The 16,809-nt window shown below is 36.1% G+C and overlaps 2 protein-coding genes across 3 annotated transcripts; one reads left to right on the forward strand and one right to left on the reverse strand.

The window, feature by feature from the left end:
- Positions 1-1,395: 1,395 nt before the first annotated feature.
- On the forward strand, positions 1,396-4,778 carry PNKP (Polynucleotide kinase 3'-phosphatase). The gene is made up of 6 exons (XM_053753886.1): positions 1,396-1,699; positions 2,211-2,884; positions 3,143-3,412; positions 3,585-3,734; positions 4,071-4,276; positions 4,617-4,778. Exons 1-6 carry the CDS (start codon positions 1,567-1,569, stop codon positions 4,738-4,740), a joined length of 1,557 nt encoding a protein of 518 aa, XP_053609861.1. The 5' UTR covers positions 1,396-1,566; the 3' UTR covers positions 4,741-4,778.
- On the reverse strand, positions 4,776-13,341 carry tadr (torn and diminished rhabdomeres). 2 transcript variants are annotated; one of them, XM_053753884.1, is made up of 13 exons: positions 13,161-13,341; positions 12,339-12,544; positions 11,701-12,011; positions 10,972-11,100; positions 10,481-10,635; positions 9,969-10,237; positions 8,469-8,618; positions 8,149-8,292; positions 7,753-7,970; positions 7,146-7,311; positions 6,700-6,864; positions 6,132-6,285; positions 4,776-5,807 (listed from the first exon to the last, which is right to left on the reverse strand). In XM_053753884.1, the coding sequence occupies exons 2-13, from the start codon at positions 12,532-12,534 to the stop codon at positions 5,804-5,806; spliced, it is 2,061 nt and encodes a 686-aa protein (XP_053609859.1). In that variant the 5' UTR covers positions 12,535-12,544; positions 13,161-13,341; the 3' UTR covers positions 4,776-5,803. The 2 variants fall into 2 exon arrangements, with proteins under 2 accessions (XP_053609859.1, XP_053609860.1); XM_053753885.1 differs by having other exon boundaries at positions 10,487-10,635; positions 13,161-13,339.
- Between the last annotated feature and the right edge of the window lie 3,468 nt (positions 13,342-16,809).

Consider the following 16,809-nt stretch of genomic DNA (forward strand, 5'->3'; position numbering starts at 1 on the left):
GCCGATATAACGGAAAAAGCGTGCTACGTTGGTTGGTGTGTACGATTTTGACAGTTGGGGTGAACGTACTGCCAGGCGTCTTAACTAGTGATGTAATAAGTAATGTAAACTTAGTCAGTCTTTATTCAATAATTCTCTGAATTTTGTATGTAGAAGATAAATATACACCATATTTCGAACATGTTTGTATTTGTATTTTATTTTTCTGTAAAATTTTCTTCCATGTAGAAGCTATAATGGAAATTTTGATTTTTGAAAAATGAAATGTTTATAGGAAACTGGATTGTGCAACTTAATGTGACAATAAATAAATATCCACTACTACTATTATTGGACAGCGCTCTGTATTAAATTTATGGAATCTCCGGAATCTCACACACTCATTAATGACACGACGTGACATCATTCACGATCACGACTACCGTACCTACTAATTCCATGGTTCTTACATCATGATGTGTTTGTGTGATTGATTACATGCATACTGTGTTGTAAACAAGTTGTAAATGAATGAACATCTGACATTGACAATTTGCTATGTTTTGCTCAAATTATCTCGAGTGCCTACTAATAGGGCATATATTACGCAAAGCTCAGCGTAGATGGCAGTACTGGTACAACTAAGGTACACAAAAATTGCCAATGGATGCAAAAAGCGCCAATATTGTTGCAGATTTACGACCAAAAATACCATCTACGTAATCGTGGTGCGAGTTTAAAGGAAAAAAGAAGGATTTAGTGGATTATCCTGAAAATAATAACACTATTTTAGGTTATATTCTGCATAATTTGGTCAACTGTGGTCATAAACTGATATTTATTGATTTTGACTGAAGAACTTACCTGTATGAAGTCCATAGTCTTCACGTGAGAAATGTTCAGAGCTTTTTTCGACCGTATACTGGATCGAAAATTTCACAGCGTGAGGCGTATCTCATCATTTTCGAAGTTTTTTATCTTATGGAAAACGATTTTTCCCAATATTTCGGCACCCGAATATGCTTCATTGTTGTATATTTTCACAAATGAATGCTTAGGTACTTAATGAAAGGATTAATAGGGTACTCTAAAATAAACGTTTTAATCGACATAGCAAAAGGCGGTAAAGCTTTTGTGTATTTACATTCATTTAGGTTTTAAATAAATAGATCGACTTGGCCATCAGATAAAGACCCCAAAGCGAAGGATTTGGCGTTGTAAAACCGATGGGTACTTGATGAGGGGCGTACTATATATTAATGCTTTGCCCCGTTTCTATTTCTAATATGTTGTTCGCAATTCTCTTTCTTATACGTATGCACCTTCCAGCGAAATGAAAGACATGAGACATTATACGAAGTGGGCTTTTTACACCTACGGCCTACTGTCATCATTCGTTTTTTATGGGTTGGCAGCACTGTTGCAAATTGTCAATGTCAGATGTTTATATATTTACAAGATATTTACAAACCTATAAAATTTCTGAAATTTGTCAATTTTATGCCAACTATTTTATTATATCCTCTTCAATATCATTACATTTTTAATTTGTTATACTTATATTACATTTAACGCTATTTGTGTAATATGCTTCGCAGCTGTATATTGAGGTGTTTACGGAACTCGCATGATCCAATAAAGTTGGGTCACAACGAAGAGATTTTAGTAGGTCGTAGTAAAACTACAAAAATTAAGGATCAGAGTTGCTCCCGTCAACAAAGTAAGTATAAAAAATATAAGACATTATTTTTTATATTTCTTTGCTATGTTTAATTTGGTCAAAATAGTAAATCTATTTCAAAGCTTAGATTTCCACGTGAAAAATACCTATTTTAAAGCCAATAGCCTAATTCAAAACCCACAATTGATTTTACGATGCCTTTTAGCATTTTCAACATGATAACTTAAAGAATAGCTAATAATATAATAAACAATATATATATATATATATATATATATATATATATATATATATATATATATATATATATATATATATATATATATATATATATATATATATATACAACAATACAATAATAAACAACAATACCAAATAAAATGGAATTTCATTTATGTCAATTTATTATATATGAATGAGGCTGGCATTGTCTTAAAAATGTAATTAAGTTATATTGGTTAAAATTCCAATAAAAAGACTTGTCAAGATCACCTTTTTTTAAATACTCAAAAAATGAAGTAGGTGTTATAATAATTTGTTAATTTTTTAGTTTGGCTTAAAGCAGACTGTTCAAACTGTTTAGTTGAAATTAAACAACTTGGAGTTAACCCTTCTGGCTTAGATGGATTTGCATTAAAAAGGAATGAGAGTTATAGAGTTGGTCATGGATCTAGATTGGAAATATTGTTGAACAATTATATTCATATTATTGAGTTTGATCCACCACCTGAAGATTATGTTGAAACAAAAGTACCTCGTAAAAGGAAACTTGAACAAGAAGACAGCACTCAGTCCAATAAACAATTGAAAGTTGATTTAAGAGAAGCTATGGATGATTCATGGGATGAAATAGACAAAGGTGAACTATATATATTTACATCTAAAGGACTAAAATCCAGTACAAAAATTGCTGCTTTTGATATGGATGGTACTATAATCAAACCAAAGTCTGGAAAAGTACACCCTGTTGATACGGGTGATTGGCAAATAGCATTCCCACCTGTATCACAAAAATTAAAGGAAAAGCATATGGAGGGATTTAAAATTGTAATATTGAGCAATCAAGCTCCTATCGGTAATGGGAGGGTACGAATACAGGATTTCAAGAAGAAAATTGAAAATATAGTTAAGAAATTGGCTGTTCCAATACAGGTTTATCTAGCAACTGGCAAAGGAATTTATAGGAAACCTTTGACTGGGATGTGGAAATTTTTAACAGAGAAGGTAAAACATTTTTCTAACATTTTCAAATAGTCATAGGATTGTTTATTTAATATTTGAGAGGCTGAAGAAAATGAAAATTTATTTTTAATCATGTATTAGTTGTATGTATTGACATTTAGCTGTAGGGAAAAAGTAACCCGGTAGAGGTAAAGGCATGGTACCATTACATCTGTACCATTGTCTCTAGATATGCATTTTTAAATTTAAGTTTACTTTAACTAAAAGAATAATGAAGAAACAATGTTAATTATATTTCAGAAAAATGATGGGCTTACAGTAGACATGTTGCACAGTTTCTATTGTGGAGATGCAGCTGGTAGGGCGGCAAACTGGGCACCAGGCAAAAAGAAAGATCATTCAATGGCAGACAAATTGATGGCAGTCAATATTGGTCTAAGTTTTTTTACTCCAGAGCAGTTTTTCTTAGGGCATTCCATAACTAATGTGCCTATGCTAAAACCTGAATTTAGTCCTAGAGACCTTTTACCAAACCCATTTGATGAAAGACTTATAAGCAAGGAAAAAGAGGTAAGTTTATTAAAGTAGCACCATTAGAAAAATAATGAAATTATATTTATTTTTCTGCACATTACATGAAACATGCACTAGGTTTTAAGTGTTTAATCTTTGTCAGGTAATGAAATTTCGTTCAGTAGTAAAATCGAGAAATTAAACTAATTGAACTTTGTTTTGTTTACAGATACTTGTATTAGTAGGTTATCCTGGCAGTGGCAAATCATTCTTATCAAAACAAATTGAAAAGAAGTCTGGTCATCGGTATGTAGCTGTTTGTCGTGATGTCATTGGCACATGGCAGAAGTGCGCTGCTGAAGCTAAGTTGCTATTACAAGTAAGTATACTCTTTAAATGTTTGTTATAACCATATAAATATTGTTTATATGTAAAATTCGAAAGTTAGATCAAAATAGGTCCAATAACTACTTGTTGAATGTAGTTTTCAATGTCATTTAGAAATTTTTTATTCCTGAAGTTTTAGAACATTATTATATTTCCTGGTTGGGGATGCCAGCGCAAACTCCAGACGGCGTATAAGGTTTATACATGATACAATGACCCCGTGCAAAACCGGGTCAGGTTGCTGTCAAAAATTATTTGTACTTTGAACAATTTATTATTTTAGTTGAGTATTAGAATATTTTAAATAAATGTAAATATTTTTTTTCAGAGTGGAAAAAGTGTTATAGTGGACAGTACAAATCCAGACGTGGAGTCGCGCGCTCGTTGGGTTTCACTATCCAAAGAGATGAAGGTGGAGTGTAGGTGTGCAAAAATGGCGGTGACAAAGACGCACGCGCAACATAATAATAAATTCAGGGAGCTCATGCGAATCAACCATGTTCCTGTCAATGATATTGTGTTTCATACTTACAAGTGAGTTGAATTTTTTCATTCGTCAACGGTTGTACGCGACTTCGTTCTTGTTGAATTTGTAAAAAATCTTTAAACTTCTTATTAACTTTTGGAGGACTGGACCGCCAAATATTTGTACCATTTAAGACAAGAGTATAGTTTTCAAGTCGGCAATGCACCGGTGACCAGTAACGGGTTGCTGGTGTCCATGGGCTGCGGTGTTTGCTTATCATCTGGCAACCCGCATGCTCCCGATCTACGCAATGTGAGTCCGACCAATTCAATGACAGCTAATTAGATTTGATAAATTTATTACTGTAACAATCTCCAATTCATATCAAAATTGTACGATTTGTTGCAGAAACAAATACACGGATCCAACGCCAAGTGAAGGTTTTAAAGAAGTTATTGAGGTTCAATTCAGTTCAGACTTTGAGGATAAAACTGCCGAAGACTTGTATAAAATGTATTTATTAGAAAAGTGAGTTTGACAATGGGTTGAAATAAAACAATATTTTATAAAGCAGTTCTTTTATTGCAAGTCGCCAAAAAATCTTATTGTAGTAATTATTTTGAAATTGATTTTCTTCATTACCTTAAAATCACTTAGGCCGATTTAATCGCTAAGATTTATTTATTCGTAATATGGTCATTTTGACCTTTCCCCTATCTATATAAGGCATTTATGTGCATAAGCATTAAATTTCATACTTTTAAGATTATGTGTACCCAGTTATAGATAATTTAGAATCAACAAGCATCATGCCAAGCAGTGCCTAACGACAGCGAAATGACGATGGTTTATGAAGTGGACGGACGTTGTGTATAGTTATAGACGCTAGACATGTTAATTTTATAGAAGATGTAACTTATAAGACATGTTCATAGTTATAAGAAAACCTCTGCTTGCTTTGTATTTGCAGCCAAATATTTATAAACTATTATGTGATTGTATCCATTACATTTCTGTAATCTAAGGTAGGTACTTAATCAGTGCACGAAATTTCGTTGAAATCCCACGATACCGAAGATTGGTGTGCATCACAGACCATTTAGTTAAACGGTCTGTGGCGTACATACAGATATTGAAACATATTTCATAATCTACTTAATATAATTTATTTGTTTCAACTTACGGACATTTGATCTTTTTCTATTTGTGGTACAACGACTGTTTTTACTCTTTTATTATAAGAATCGATATCTTAATTGAATCATATTGAATCCTAGACAAAGCACTATTTTGATGCTGGAGGACAGTTTTTAAAATTTTCACACTTAACAATTGAAGTAAAACCTGCTAAAATACATCAGTTGAAGATAACTTTCCAGTTGGCAACTCTGACAACGACAACTCTGTTTTCTTGACACCTACATATAATAAGACTACTAGCGCGCTAACGAATTTTCTCAAATGTGAAAATGATTTATGATCATATGATAGTGAGTTGATTTTAAAAAAAATCTTATTATTTATTCATCGTCAAGCTCCATCTCCTCCTCAGCGTCTAAGAGATTGTCCAGACTCGTATCCGAGTCATCTTCATGTCATCTGAAATGTGAAATTCAAGTCAGATTGATATAGAAACCATGATGGAAACTTATCTGACGTGATTAGGAATCTAACCTCACACTGGACCACCGCCGCATCACTTTGAAACGTTGCTTAATCAGTAGGTAAGCTTTTTAACGATTCCGTCGAAGATTGCAGCTAGTTGCAACTCCGGTGATAGATATAGGTTGACCTTGGTTGACACTGTCTATGTGGGCCAAACGTGAACTAGTGAGGGCCACCACGGCCACAGAGTGCAATTTCCGCTTCTCCAAGACAATACAGTATTGTTAGTTCATGAATGTGACCATAAAATGTACGTACCTGGTGATATAGACACTGTCTATGTGGGCTAAACGTGAAGCAGTGAGGGGCACCGCGGCCACAGTCCGCAGTTTCCGCTTCTCCATGGTGGAACGGGCTTGCTGCACGGCCAAGTCTCCGCACCATCTATCGCAACGCGCGTATATAACGATTCCTGAAAATAATTTCATCTTTTTATTGAAACGTTCGTTGTATGATCTACGAAGCTCTACGTAAGAAAGAAAGAAACTCTTAGTTGTTGTTCGATCTTCGCCATTGGGTCTATGTGTTTTTTCGCGAACATTTTACCTTAGACCTGTGCATTGCTAGAGTGATCAAGTACGCCTTCAAATGAAATGGATAAAATATACATATAGTACTCATTAGAGTTCCTGCTATTTCCTCCCGTACGCGTAGTTCAGGCAAGTGGCTTCTGCCAACTCCCGTGGTTGTTTTAAAAGGCTATTAAAGGCAAATAACAGTCTTGGTAGCTAATAGGCATTAATAGCATTCCTAAATATGGACAACAAAGTGGAATGCGACATGTAACACGCTAGGATGAGAGAGAGACAAAGTAATTATCCGTTACCCGCTCCAGCAAACAGCGTGATGGCGGGCCACGAGTCCAACAACAAGGGGGTGAGGAACAACACAGCCATGAGTAGTGTGATGGGGCCCTCCAGCGATTGAGTCTTCCTCATGCTCAGGCTGTGAGCTGGCTGCCACATCGATATAAATGTACCGCAAAGCCATACTGAAAATAAAGAAAAAGGTAACATGTGTAAAGGAAATAATTTTTAGTCAAGAGTAGAGGAATTGTAATAAAATTGTAGGATAACCCGACAAAAAAGCTTTATCCATAGATTTAGATAGGGCCCCGCGGGCGAGATAAATCAAATATCTTTGTCTATATAAATTATTCGATTGGTTTATGATTATCATTAATTTCATTTAGCTTCTGAAAATTTCTTATCCTAGTATTTTCTTTCTTTGTAAAAGGATAGATAGAAGAACATGCAAGTTGGCAGTACTCACAGGGTATTCCAGTGGAAAACAAGTAAACTTTAATGTCGTCATTGCACAAGGCTACGGCTATGAGCACGCCGGCTACCAGTTGCACGGCAACGCCGGCAGCAGACCAGCGGCAGCCGCGGACGCTCGGAAGCGCCGGCGCTTTCGCTTCAGGAGGCGCTGTCACCACCTGCATGATTTAATTAGTATGAATTCACTCACTGTAGCTACTAATAGCTATATAAGGCCTGCAGGCAGGCCTGAGGATGCACCTGCACCTGCACCTTTTATCGTTAGTGTTTTTTTACTAAGACTAAAAAAAGTCAATGAGTCAAAAAAATCCGGCAACGCACCGGTGACCCGCATAGTCTTGCCGGTTTCCATGGGCTGAGGTGTTTGCTTACCATCAGACATAGCTACCACATGCTCGTTGCCCACAATACTAGGTATTTAAAAAAATACCTACGTCGTTGTTGGATTAGTGCCCCCATGTAGCATTATGCTATCATTCTTCATATGTGTTCTTACAAGGTAGTATGTTCTTCAAATTTCTTTTTACATTGCTAACACACTGGCATCTGTAACAGGCTATATTGTAATTTGATTACAATATAGCCTGTTACAGTTATACCTGAATACTATCCCTATACTCCTTCACCACCGCGTCGATGTCAGTGGAGTCGTCTCCTGAGGACATCTCCGGCTCGCTGGCTTCGCCGTCTGAAGCCACGTCCACTATCTCGGTGGAAGCCTCTCGAAGGCCGCTGCTGCAGCTCGTCACCTGGTCCAGTTCTTCAGTGGGACATCCAGCATACTCGTCCAACAGTAAACATTCGCGTTCCTCGGTTTCTGCGAAGGTATATACTATAAGAGGATAGCTAATAATTACCTAGATCTAACTACGAAGGTCTCTACTAACTAATCATAGGCTAAGTTAGATCTAAAAAAAGTTCTTTTCCATGTCAATATATCGGTTCAACTAAGTAGATATTTCTTAATAATTTCTTTATCATGACTATTTACAAACCTTTTGTTGTTACTTTTGATTTTATGCTTTCCAAAGTCTTTGTATGACGAATTGCTGAAGGAATGAACCAGAGGCCATGTTTATTTTTCAGGCCAGATTTTGATCTTGATGGTCCTTGTATGCCTAATCGTTTGTATTCCACATCTGTAAATAAAATCATAATTGAGTTTAGGCACACATTTATAGGGATTAAAATACAATTATGGAAAGAAGTGACCTCTCATCAAATGCATGGACAACAATTTTTTTATGGTTACACTCGTTTTCCATGCATGTGATGTGTTACGCTAACGCTTGATAAGTTTAGGTTGAGTACATACCGCCGGCTTCCTTCTGCTCAGCTGTGGGCTCGCACCTCATGATGGTGAAGTGCAGCGCCTGCACCGCGATGCCCAGCAGGTGGCTCGCATTCATCAGGGTGACCATGTGCGAGAGCGGACACGCGAACGCTAGGATTGCCGCCAAACTTCCTAGAAATAGTAAATTAATTTATCAATCCAAGCAGGTGTTTTTGCAGTGTTCAATCCTACGTAGTCATAATACCCTTGGTAGGACAGGAAGTCCATGCATATGCTCTGCTCCAGATCACTGTATTAGAGAACAAATTTTTACTTTTTCTTTAGGTATCTATTAGTAAAATATCGTAGGCAGATCCACATTAGCACAGTAGGGCACAGTGGCTATACGGTAAAAAATCCGTCGATTCAGAAGGATTATTCCCCTGGTGGGTTTTAGGTACCTACTTGCGGTGGGACAACGTGTAAGTAGGTAATGTGTATGTTAAGGTGGCTATAAATTGTAGATTTTTCTCATAGGCTATAAGAAGAATCTACAATTCTATGAATCAACAAGCCCGCCATACAGTTAAATGTGGCCTTCGAGTTTCGCAACTTGGGCTCTATCCACCCCGTAAGGGATAAAGACGTGATAATGTATAACAAAATAGTGCCGGAATCAAATAGTTTTGACGACACTACACAAAGTGAATGTTAAAGGCTCATTAAGAAAACCGTAAAGATTATTACATAGCTTCCAGCAATCTTGGATGAAGTGGTTGGAGTCACTTACAGCGATCGTTCATTATCGGTTTGTGGGAGACCTTGGGGCAATGTGCGGATGGGCAAAGGCAAAAGGTTCTATGGCGTAACTCGTCAAGTGCTAGGTAATTCAAAACGTACTTGAACTTATTGCAACATTATTTGTAGTTTATTAAACTTATACGAGAACGTATTACTTTTGACATATGATGAAATGAATAAGCAGCGATGTAGTTATGTATGCAATCAATAAGTACCTATGGTGAGTACCTAACTAAATCTAATGAACACAAAGAAATTGTCATTACAATATGTAGATGTAGGTACTCTAGGATCCCCGGGCCCTGGGGAGGTTACTGTTGGTAAGTCGATGTAGGTGGGAGTGTGGAATTTAATCTGGTTAATTTAAGCATCGAGATAATGTACTTTTGCTGATAAGAAAATTTTATTAAGAATTTGATTACTTTTCACTCCTTAGGCTGTAAAGGAATGTGGATTGTCTATCTATATTGTGGATCTCTATTGTCTAATCGAAATTTATTTACATATACATATTACATAACAGAATATTTGTAAAAACAATAGAAAATTACTTACTATAAAGTAGTATTTGAGATTCGTAACGTAGACTAAGTACATTTTACTTTTTTTTAATCATTTAGGCTATACATAGGTAGTCTTATGATAGTCATTTTCAATTAATAGCGCCTCGTAAAATAACTTATTTATTAATACAATATTTTAGTATATGTTTTTATAGAGAAGAGAAGCAAACAAACTAACCTGCAGTAAACACAGCCAACACGGGACTTCCAGTTGTGGTGCTCTCATACGTCATCGACCTCGTGAGCACTTTCCACTCGGGAGATGCTAGTGTCACCAACACCGAGAACAGCAGAGGACACAGTTCAGTGAGCCCGAGGCCCACCCCTGCCACTGTGATCGCAGCAAGGGCCCGAAATAAATAGGGGGTGTACGTGTCTCCCATTAAGGCCATCGGTAGCACAGATGCGTCGACTCGGTTGAACGGGTCTTCAATGGGAATAATCGACCTAGGTAAAAAAAGGCATGAAAATAATTACATACAAACTTCACCCCCCATTTATGATCTTTGGGTCATACATAGGCTATTTTGTTTTTTCAAATAGCTTATTGAAACAAAGTAACCAACCAATGTTTGATCATATCATCGAAATCGGTCCAACGTTTATCCGACAGACAGAGGACTTTGTATTTAAAATATAAATAACATGGATTTCTTTTTAACTATTAAAAAATACATGCAAAATGTTTACCCGTACATCATATTGGCGTAGGTAAAAGACATTCCTGAGAAAACCACCATCGGCGCGGCCACTTTCAGTAATAAACTCTTCTTTACATTTTGTTTCTCTTTAGGAGTCAAAATCACGCCGAAGGAGTATGAAATTGGTGCACCTGCTGCAAATAACTGTATAAAAAAACGTGTGATTAAAACTGGCCTATTTTAAATTGTTTTTAATATTTGTACAGTCAATAGCATATCAAGTCAAGCTACTTGCAAGGGGGTTTATATGCGACAGTAATGGAGAAAAATATACTCATAAATGCGAAAGTCTGTCTGTCTGTCAAGCTTTATCACAGAAACCGATTTTGATGAAATTTAGAAAAGATTACTTAATTAATGTCTCAATTAATGACTTGAGGTCAAACATAGGCTACCGCAGGCGGCGCTGCGGGTAACAGCTAGTTTGCAATATTTTTTTGGTAGGTAGGTATCGACTGTACTTCGTGTATACGCACTTACCTCATAAGCAGTTATTGGTATCGTTAGATTTATTTTCGCAATGTCAAAATGTAACAGTCCAATGATGGCAAAAAATTGACTCAAGGCATATATGATAAATAGCAACATGTAGGTGAATATCACACTTTCCTGCAATAAGAAAAATAAATAAATAACCAAATAATATAATAAAAATGGACTTTCCAATGAACATTTTCTAGCTATTGGTTATGTCCAACCGTCCCGAGATGGCTTCTCGTAGGGGAAAGGAATATAGGTACCTATATTTCGCAAGATGCTGGGCATTGGGCATATTGAGAAAGTACAGCAGCGCAATGCCGAATTAGAACTAGTCCGTGAGCCTAATATTATGGGCGAGTATAACGCAAAGCGACTTCGCCGACCCGGCCGGGCATGTTGTGAGGATGGATGTATATCGTGCAGTGAAGAGAGCTATTTGTAGGTTTTATAATGTAGTGATTATGTAGTACCTACTTACACAGGAATATGAAAGTATTAGGTATGTCAAAATCAAAGCATTATACATGCATTCTTTTTATATGCTTGGATCTTTAAAACTACGCAATAAATTTTGATGCAGGTTTTTTAAAGCATAGTGTGACTCTTGAGGAACGTTTTGTTGTATAATTTATTACAGTTTTACCCGAGCGAAGCCGGGACGGGTCGTTAGTTACGCATAAATTTTAAATCATCGTATTGTATTGCACTGTATAAATAGAAATAGGTTACCTCTAGGCCACACATGAACATGCCACAGGCAATAATGACAACCGTGACACCCAGCACGTCAGGCCAGGGCTCCCCTAGAGACCGCGTCTCGTACCCAAACAGCCATCTTCTCGTTCTTCCTCCAGTTATATAGTCGGCCGTGCCGCTGAGCATCCTGGCACTGATCGCTACGGCCACTAAGTGCGACAGAAAATATAGCCACATCGTCATGAAGTCTGCGAAGGAGCGGAGGTTTCTCTCGCGCCTGCCTCTTACAGTTTTTGAGGGTGGGAGAATTTCTGCCAATTTTTTTAAGTCCTTACACGTGAAAACTGCAAAAAATAGTTAAAGTCAGTTTTCAAACCTAGTCAGTATTCTATATACAAAACCTAGGAACGTCACCAGATAGTAAGCAGTAGGCTCGTCGAATGGACTGATGGATGGACGCATCGCTCGACGCGCCGCTCACCGCGCCAGGTCGTGCCAAGGCTTATTGTGGAGTTGCTTCAGATTTCACTATTGATACCGCTCTCGGTGCGAGTCGCAGGTAACCAATTACATTGCGGTGTGATTTTCATCGCATCACAATGACACACTGTGATGAGTAGCTGCGTCTCACTGCGACAGATAACAAGAAATGCATCCATGTGAACACTTACCGGCTGTAGCCATGAATGCAGCTAGCAGTACGACAGCGGGAACGGCGCAGTAGCTGGCGGAGGCGGCGGCCAGTGGCACCAGCAACATCAAGCCGATCATCCAGCGAGAGCAACACGCTTCACCGTTTATCATGAAGAATCCCAGCGAGTTGAATAATTTATTGCTCCAGGCGAACCAACAAGGTTCGTTTGCCATTTTGAATTAGCTGAAGAAATGTTTTTTTATTAGATATTATTCCTATTTAAAACTCTAAAAACGTTTGCATAGGTTCACTTTAGTAACCCCTAGACACAGATTTAATAATACTCTGTAGTATCCTAACCTACCACTCCATAACCTCCAGGGGATGTCGTACGAGGCGACTAAATTGGTATCAGCTGATAGACAGCGAGATGAGGGTTGATGTCAGGCATAAAATCAGAACCGAATATCTATAAAGGATCTATATTGAATTTACGAGCACCCCTGGCTGCGTGCCCTTCGGATGATACAATCGTTATATTTATTTGCACATAGCCGTTAACCGAAAACACGCGAGGATTAAACAGACAGAAAAATAAAAAATAATTTTATAGAAAACCTCTGTCGATGTTGTTGCTCTAAACTTTACCTCTGTGTCGTTAGATCAAAGCTCTGTGCTCTATATTTATTTATTATACATATTAATATATTTAGGGGATAATGATGATGATAATTTGTATGTGACAATAATACAAAATTAGTAAAATAATAAATACAAACTAAATAAGCATATTGGGATGCAAAAAACAAATAGGTACGTAAAAAAATGGAAAATATAATATAACATAGTTGTTACTCACCAATAAGGACACTTTTCGATTGGATATCTAAATTCACTACATTTTCACGAAAATTTTATTTCACATCCTATGTTATTTGCAAAATATAAGGCGGAAGTTTTTATTTGCGGAGGGACGCAGTAAATAAAGGCTGCGTTTTCACGTATATGCGGACAAATAGAGCAGAGGGGAGCTATAGCGATGTCCCTTTTGTTCCATCGCTGATCGATACAGTCGCTAGTGTGACTAGGTAACAGCGCAACTGTAGTAGTAGGAGAAATAAAAAGGTAGACTAGATACAAATTAGTTTTGTATTCGAAATAATTAAGTATGTATTACTAACCTGGTAAAAATAGATTTCGTAACAAGTTCCATTATGATATCACAATAATTGGACGGTATGATGCACTTAATTCCAAAGATTCTGTCGAAGCGTACGAATGAAACATTATTTATTTAAATATCGCGCCAAACCAAAAAATTCCAAGTGGAATTCTCAAAAAGTATACAAGTGTGGCTACCATACAAATAATGTAGTAAGGCTTCACGCTAAACGGTTTGCATCACCTTGTCTGCATCACCTTGTCTAAGTATATCTGATAGTTATCTAACAGGCTAAGCTCATAAATCCGGTGACAACAATAACTTACAGATAAACTTGCTAACTACTAAGAAAATTTCTATTAAAGCTTTTACGATATTTTCAAAATAGCATCCTGAGAACATAAAAATTGAGGAAAATGATAAAGTAGGTATATATCAAAGTGGTATACAAACTCATGTGGCACGAGTAGGATTTGAATTGGGGGCTTTAGGTTCACAGGCTTTCATTAGACCACGACCGCTCCAAAATCGTAATACATAGGTATACGAATATGATTTTTTTAACTTTATGGCTGAGAAATAATGACAGTTAAAGAAAATCATGAGATTTGAATTCTGACTTACTTGGCTGAAAACGCAGAAACTTATTGAATAATTAAAACTTATTTATTCTATTTGTTCGCTATTTATTCCCAAAGACGGTAAAATGTCGTGTTATACTCTCGAAATCATGTCATCATTTAAACCAATTAATTCAAGAAATGAGCACAGAATGACTCAATGGTGTCGTTCACAGTTCGTGGAAAGATTTCCGCGCTCATAATGACACGGATATAGAATTACAGCAAATTGAACAAAACACTGGATGCTTACTGCGGAAATCTTAATAGGAATTTACGGATCATCAACGAGAATTTTCCAGAATCGGTATATATAGATAAATTGATGCCTAGATTATAACGAGTAAGCTTGGTAACAGATTATATAATACTTCGTATGGTAGAATGCAATTAATGTCATATAATCACTTACCTATAAATGTTAAAATATGAGAAACAATCCCATAAAGTTTATTATATATTGTTATATATTGTTTTAGATTTCCACCAAGGCTGGAAACAATGGTTCCGTATCTCATAGAAATAATATACCTGTTATATCTTCGTCGTGCTTTCAGTTCGCTACAAAAGCTTTATCTAAACTTGAGCTTTTTCTTTGTTCGCTCTCGGATAATGAGATAGAAGAGATGAGCTTTAATTTAATTAAAACCGTGTCAAACGGTTATTATAAAATTAATTAATTAATTTTTCGTCAAAGCAGGACGTAGCTAGTTGGTTTAAATTAGGTAATTAATCTGATGATAGAAATTTGTTATTCTAGGTTCTAAGTATTAATTGTGTGATGTTCATATCTACTTAGATTTGATGTAGATACTTTAAGTAGCTTGATTGTATTTTGTACGTTCTACTCATAAAACTTCATGACTAACTTAAGTTCGTAGGGACAAAAAATACACCAATGGAAAAGATGGAAGGAATAGTAGTACGGGATATGGCTTGATATGAACGAAAAAGATATATTATCATTCGAAGGTCATTTATTATGCTTAGGTACGTCTACTTTCACATCTTATTATATGTGTTTTGTTTTATATTACTTAAGTATATATTTACGAAAAAAATAAGAGACTTTAACTAAAAAGAAACCTAAATATACTATTTTTAATTTGAATTTTAAGGTTTTGAAGTTTTTTTCTATGATGGTCAGTCTGCTGATTTCAAACAACTAGATTTATGGGTGCAATGAATTGTCGCTAAAAGCTTTGAACATTATGCTCTCTGTTCGAGTCTTGGAGTCGGGAAGAAAGCGCGTGGGCGGCTGTGCTCCCTTATAAACGGCTGGATTATTGTCTATCTAGACATTACGCATAACGCCTGCCTCAGCTCAACATCTGAGAAATAGCTAAGGAAGAAAGGAGTCAGTGCTATCAGAAAATGAAACGATTCGTGTGCACGTTCGCGTTGTTCGCGATTTTCCTGTGTTTACTTTCAACTGCTGAAGCTAAACCTTTTCGAGCAGGAAACATAGATTATGTGAGTTGTGTTTTAGTTTTTTTTTGGCAGAAGCTGGACGTTAATGAATGTAGGTAGTACATACTAATAGGTTGATGAAATTATTCCTTCTTAGTTCATCAAAAACTATCCAGTATTTGATATGAAATATTTGTTAAGGTGGTATAAATATAGCAAATATTTTTTTTATTCTTGTACGAGACTACGAGTGAATTAAATGTTTTTTATTTCTTAGTCAAGGTATATGATTATCGGGATTGGGACCTTTGTCTCAGTCATCATTTAGATGAATCTTATTATGTATTTTAATCATTTTAAATTATACAAAAAAAAATATTCTCCCCAATTTTGGTCGAGTTATGGACTCGACGGTTAACTATAGACTATTTCAAACCAGATTTGAAATGCGTTCTTCCACAGCTGGAAGCATTGCGGCAGATGCAGCAGATCCCTCAATGGCACTGCATGCGCTACCGCCGGTTCCAGCTCCACGGGCCCTGCAACCGCTGGCTGATGAGGAGAACCTGATATGGGTGAACGTCATGATCGAAGCGGAAGAACAGTTCTTTAAAAAACGAATGACACTTCGTGCTAGTGAATTATGGAAGAACCTTTATGTTTTTTCAGTTTCGTGCAGATATATCGATACAATTAAGAAGGTGTATAATAACTATATATCGAAACATGCACAAGTGTTTGTTTGTTGAAATGTTGTATCACTTGTAACCACTCCATGATACATAAAAAATGTTCTTTTTTTCGAAATATGACAAAAGTTACATTATTTTCGAATAAAAAAAATGTTTCAATAATTATTTTAAAAAATATTAACCTGAGTGTTTAAAAATTACATTGGACTGAATAAAAATAGAACCTAAGATTGAAAATAAGAACTGTAGAGTACTTATAATAAGGTATTGTCAGTATTATCATGCATTTTATGTAGTGTCAGTATATATTTCCATGTAGTATATTATCCAGTAAGGATATAGGTAATTAAGTAGTCGTAGCAGTCGATAGCATGTGGTGAAAATGACGTATTATTATGATATTAATTAATAAATAAAGGTTTTGTTGACTTGACACAAAAACTTTTTCACTATGAAAATTTACGAGAACTTGTTCTACATACGTGTATTTAGAGCAAAGATCATATAAATTGTGAACATGTTTCCCTATAGATTTATTTAATTTTCATCATAGTAGAAAATGATTAAATATCCGCAGATTTAGCGAGGACAAATGATACAGAATGTGGTGAAATTAGTTGTTTT

This window comes from Plodia interpunctella, chromosome 13 (assembly GCF_027563975.2).
Source record: "Plodia interpunctella isolate USDA-ARS_2022_Savannah chromosome 13, ilPloInte3.2, whole genome shotgun sequence".
NCBI lineage: Eukaryota > Metazoa > Arthropoda > Insecta > Lepidoptera > Pyralidae > Plodia > Plodia interpunctella.

Excerpts from the sequence above, each read along its gene's own strand:
- tadr (XM_053753884.1), bottom strand. The coding sequence starts at position 12,534 with ATGGCAAACGAACCTTGTTGGTTCGCCTGGAGCAATAAATTATTCAAC. Across the intron at positions 8,619-9,968 it reads GTTGGCTGTGTTTACTGCAG|GAAGTTTGGCGGCAATCCTA; the intron begins GTTAGTTTGTTT and ends TACTATTTCTAG. Across the intron at positions 6,286-6,699 it reads CACGCTGTTTGCTGGAGCGG|GAATCGTTATATACGCGCGT; the intron begins GTAACGGATAAT and ends AATTATTTTCAG.
- PNKP (XM_053753886.1), top strand. The coding sequence starts at position 1,567 with ATGCTTCGCAGCTGTATATTGAGGTGTTTACGGAACTCGCATGATCCA. Across the intron at positions 1,700-2,210 it reads GAGTTGCTCCCGTCAACAAA|TTTGGCTTAAAGCAGACTGT; the intron begins GTAAGTATAAAA and ends TTAATTTTTTAG. Across the intron at positions 3,735-4,070 it reads AAGCTAAGTTGCTATTACAA|AGTGGAAAAAGTGTTATAGT; the intron begins GTAAGTATACTC and ends ATTTTTTTTCAG.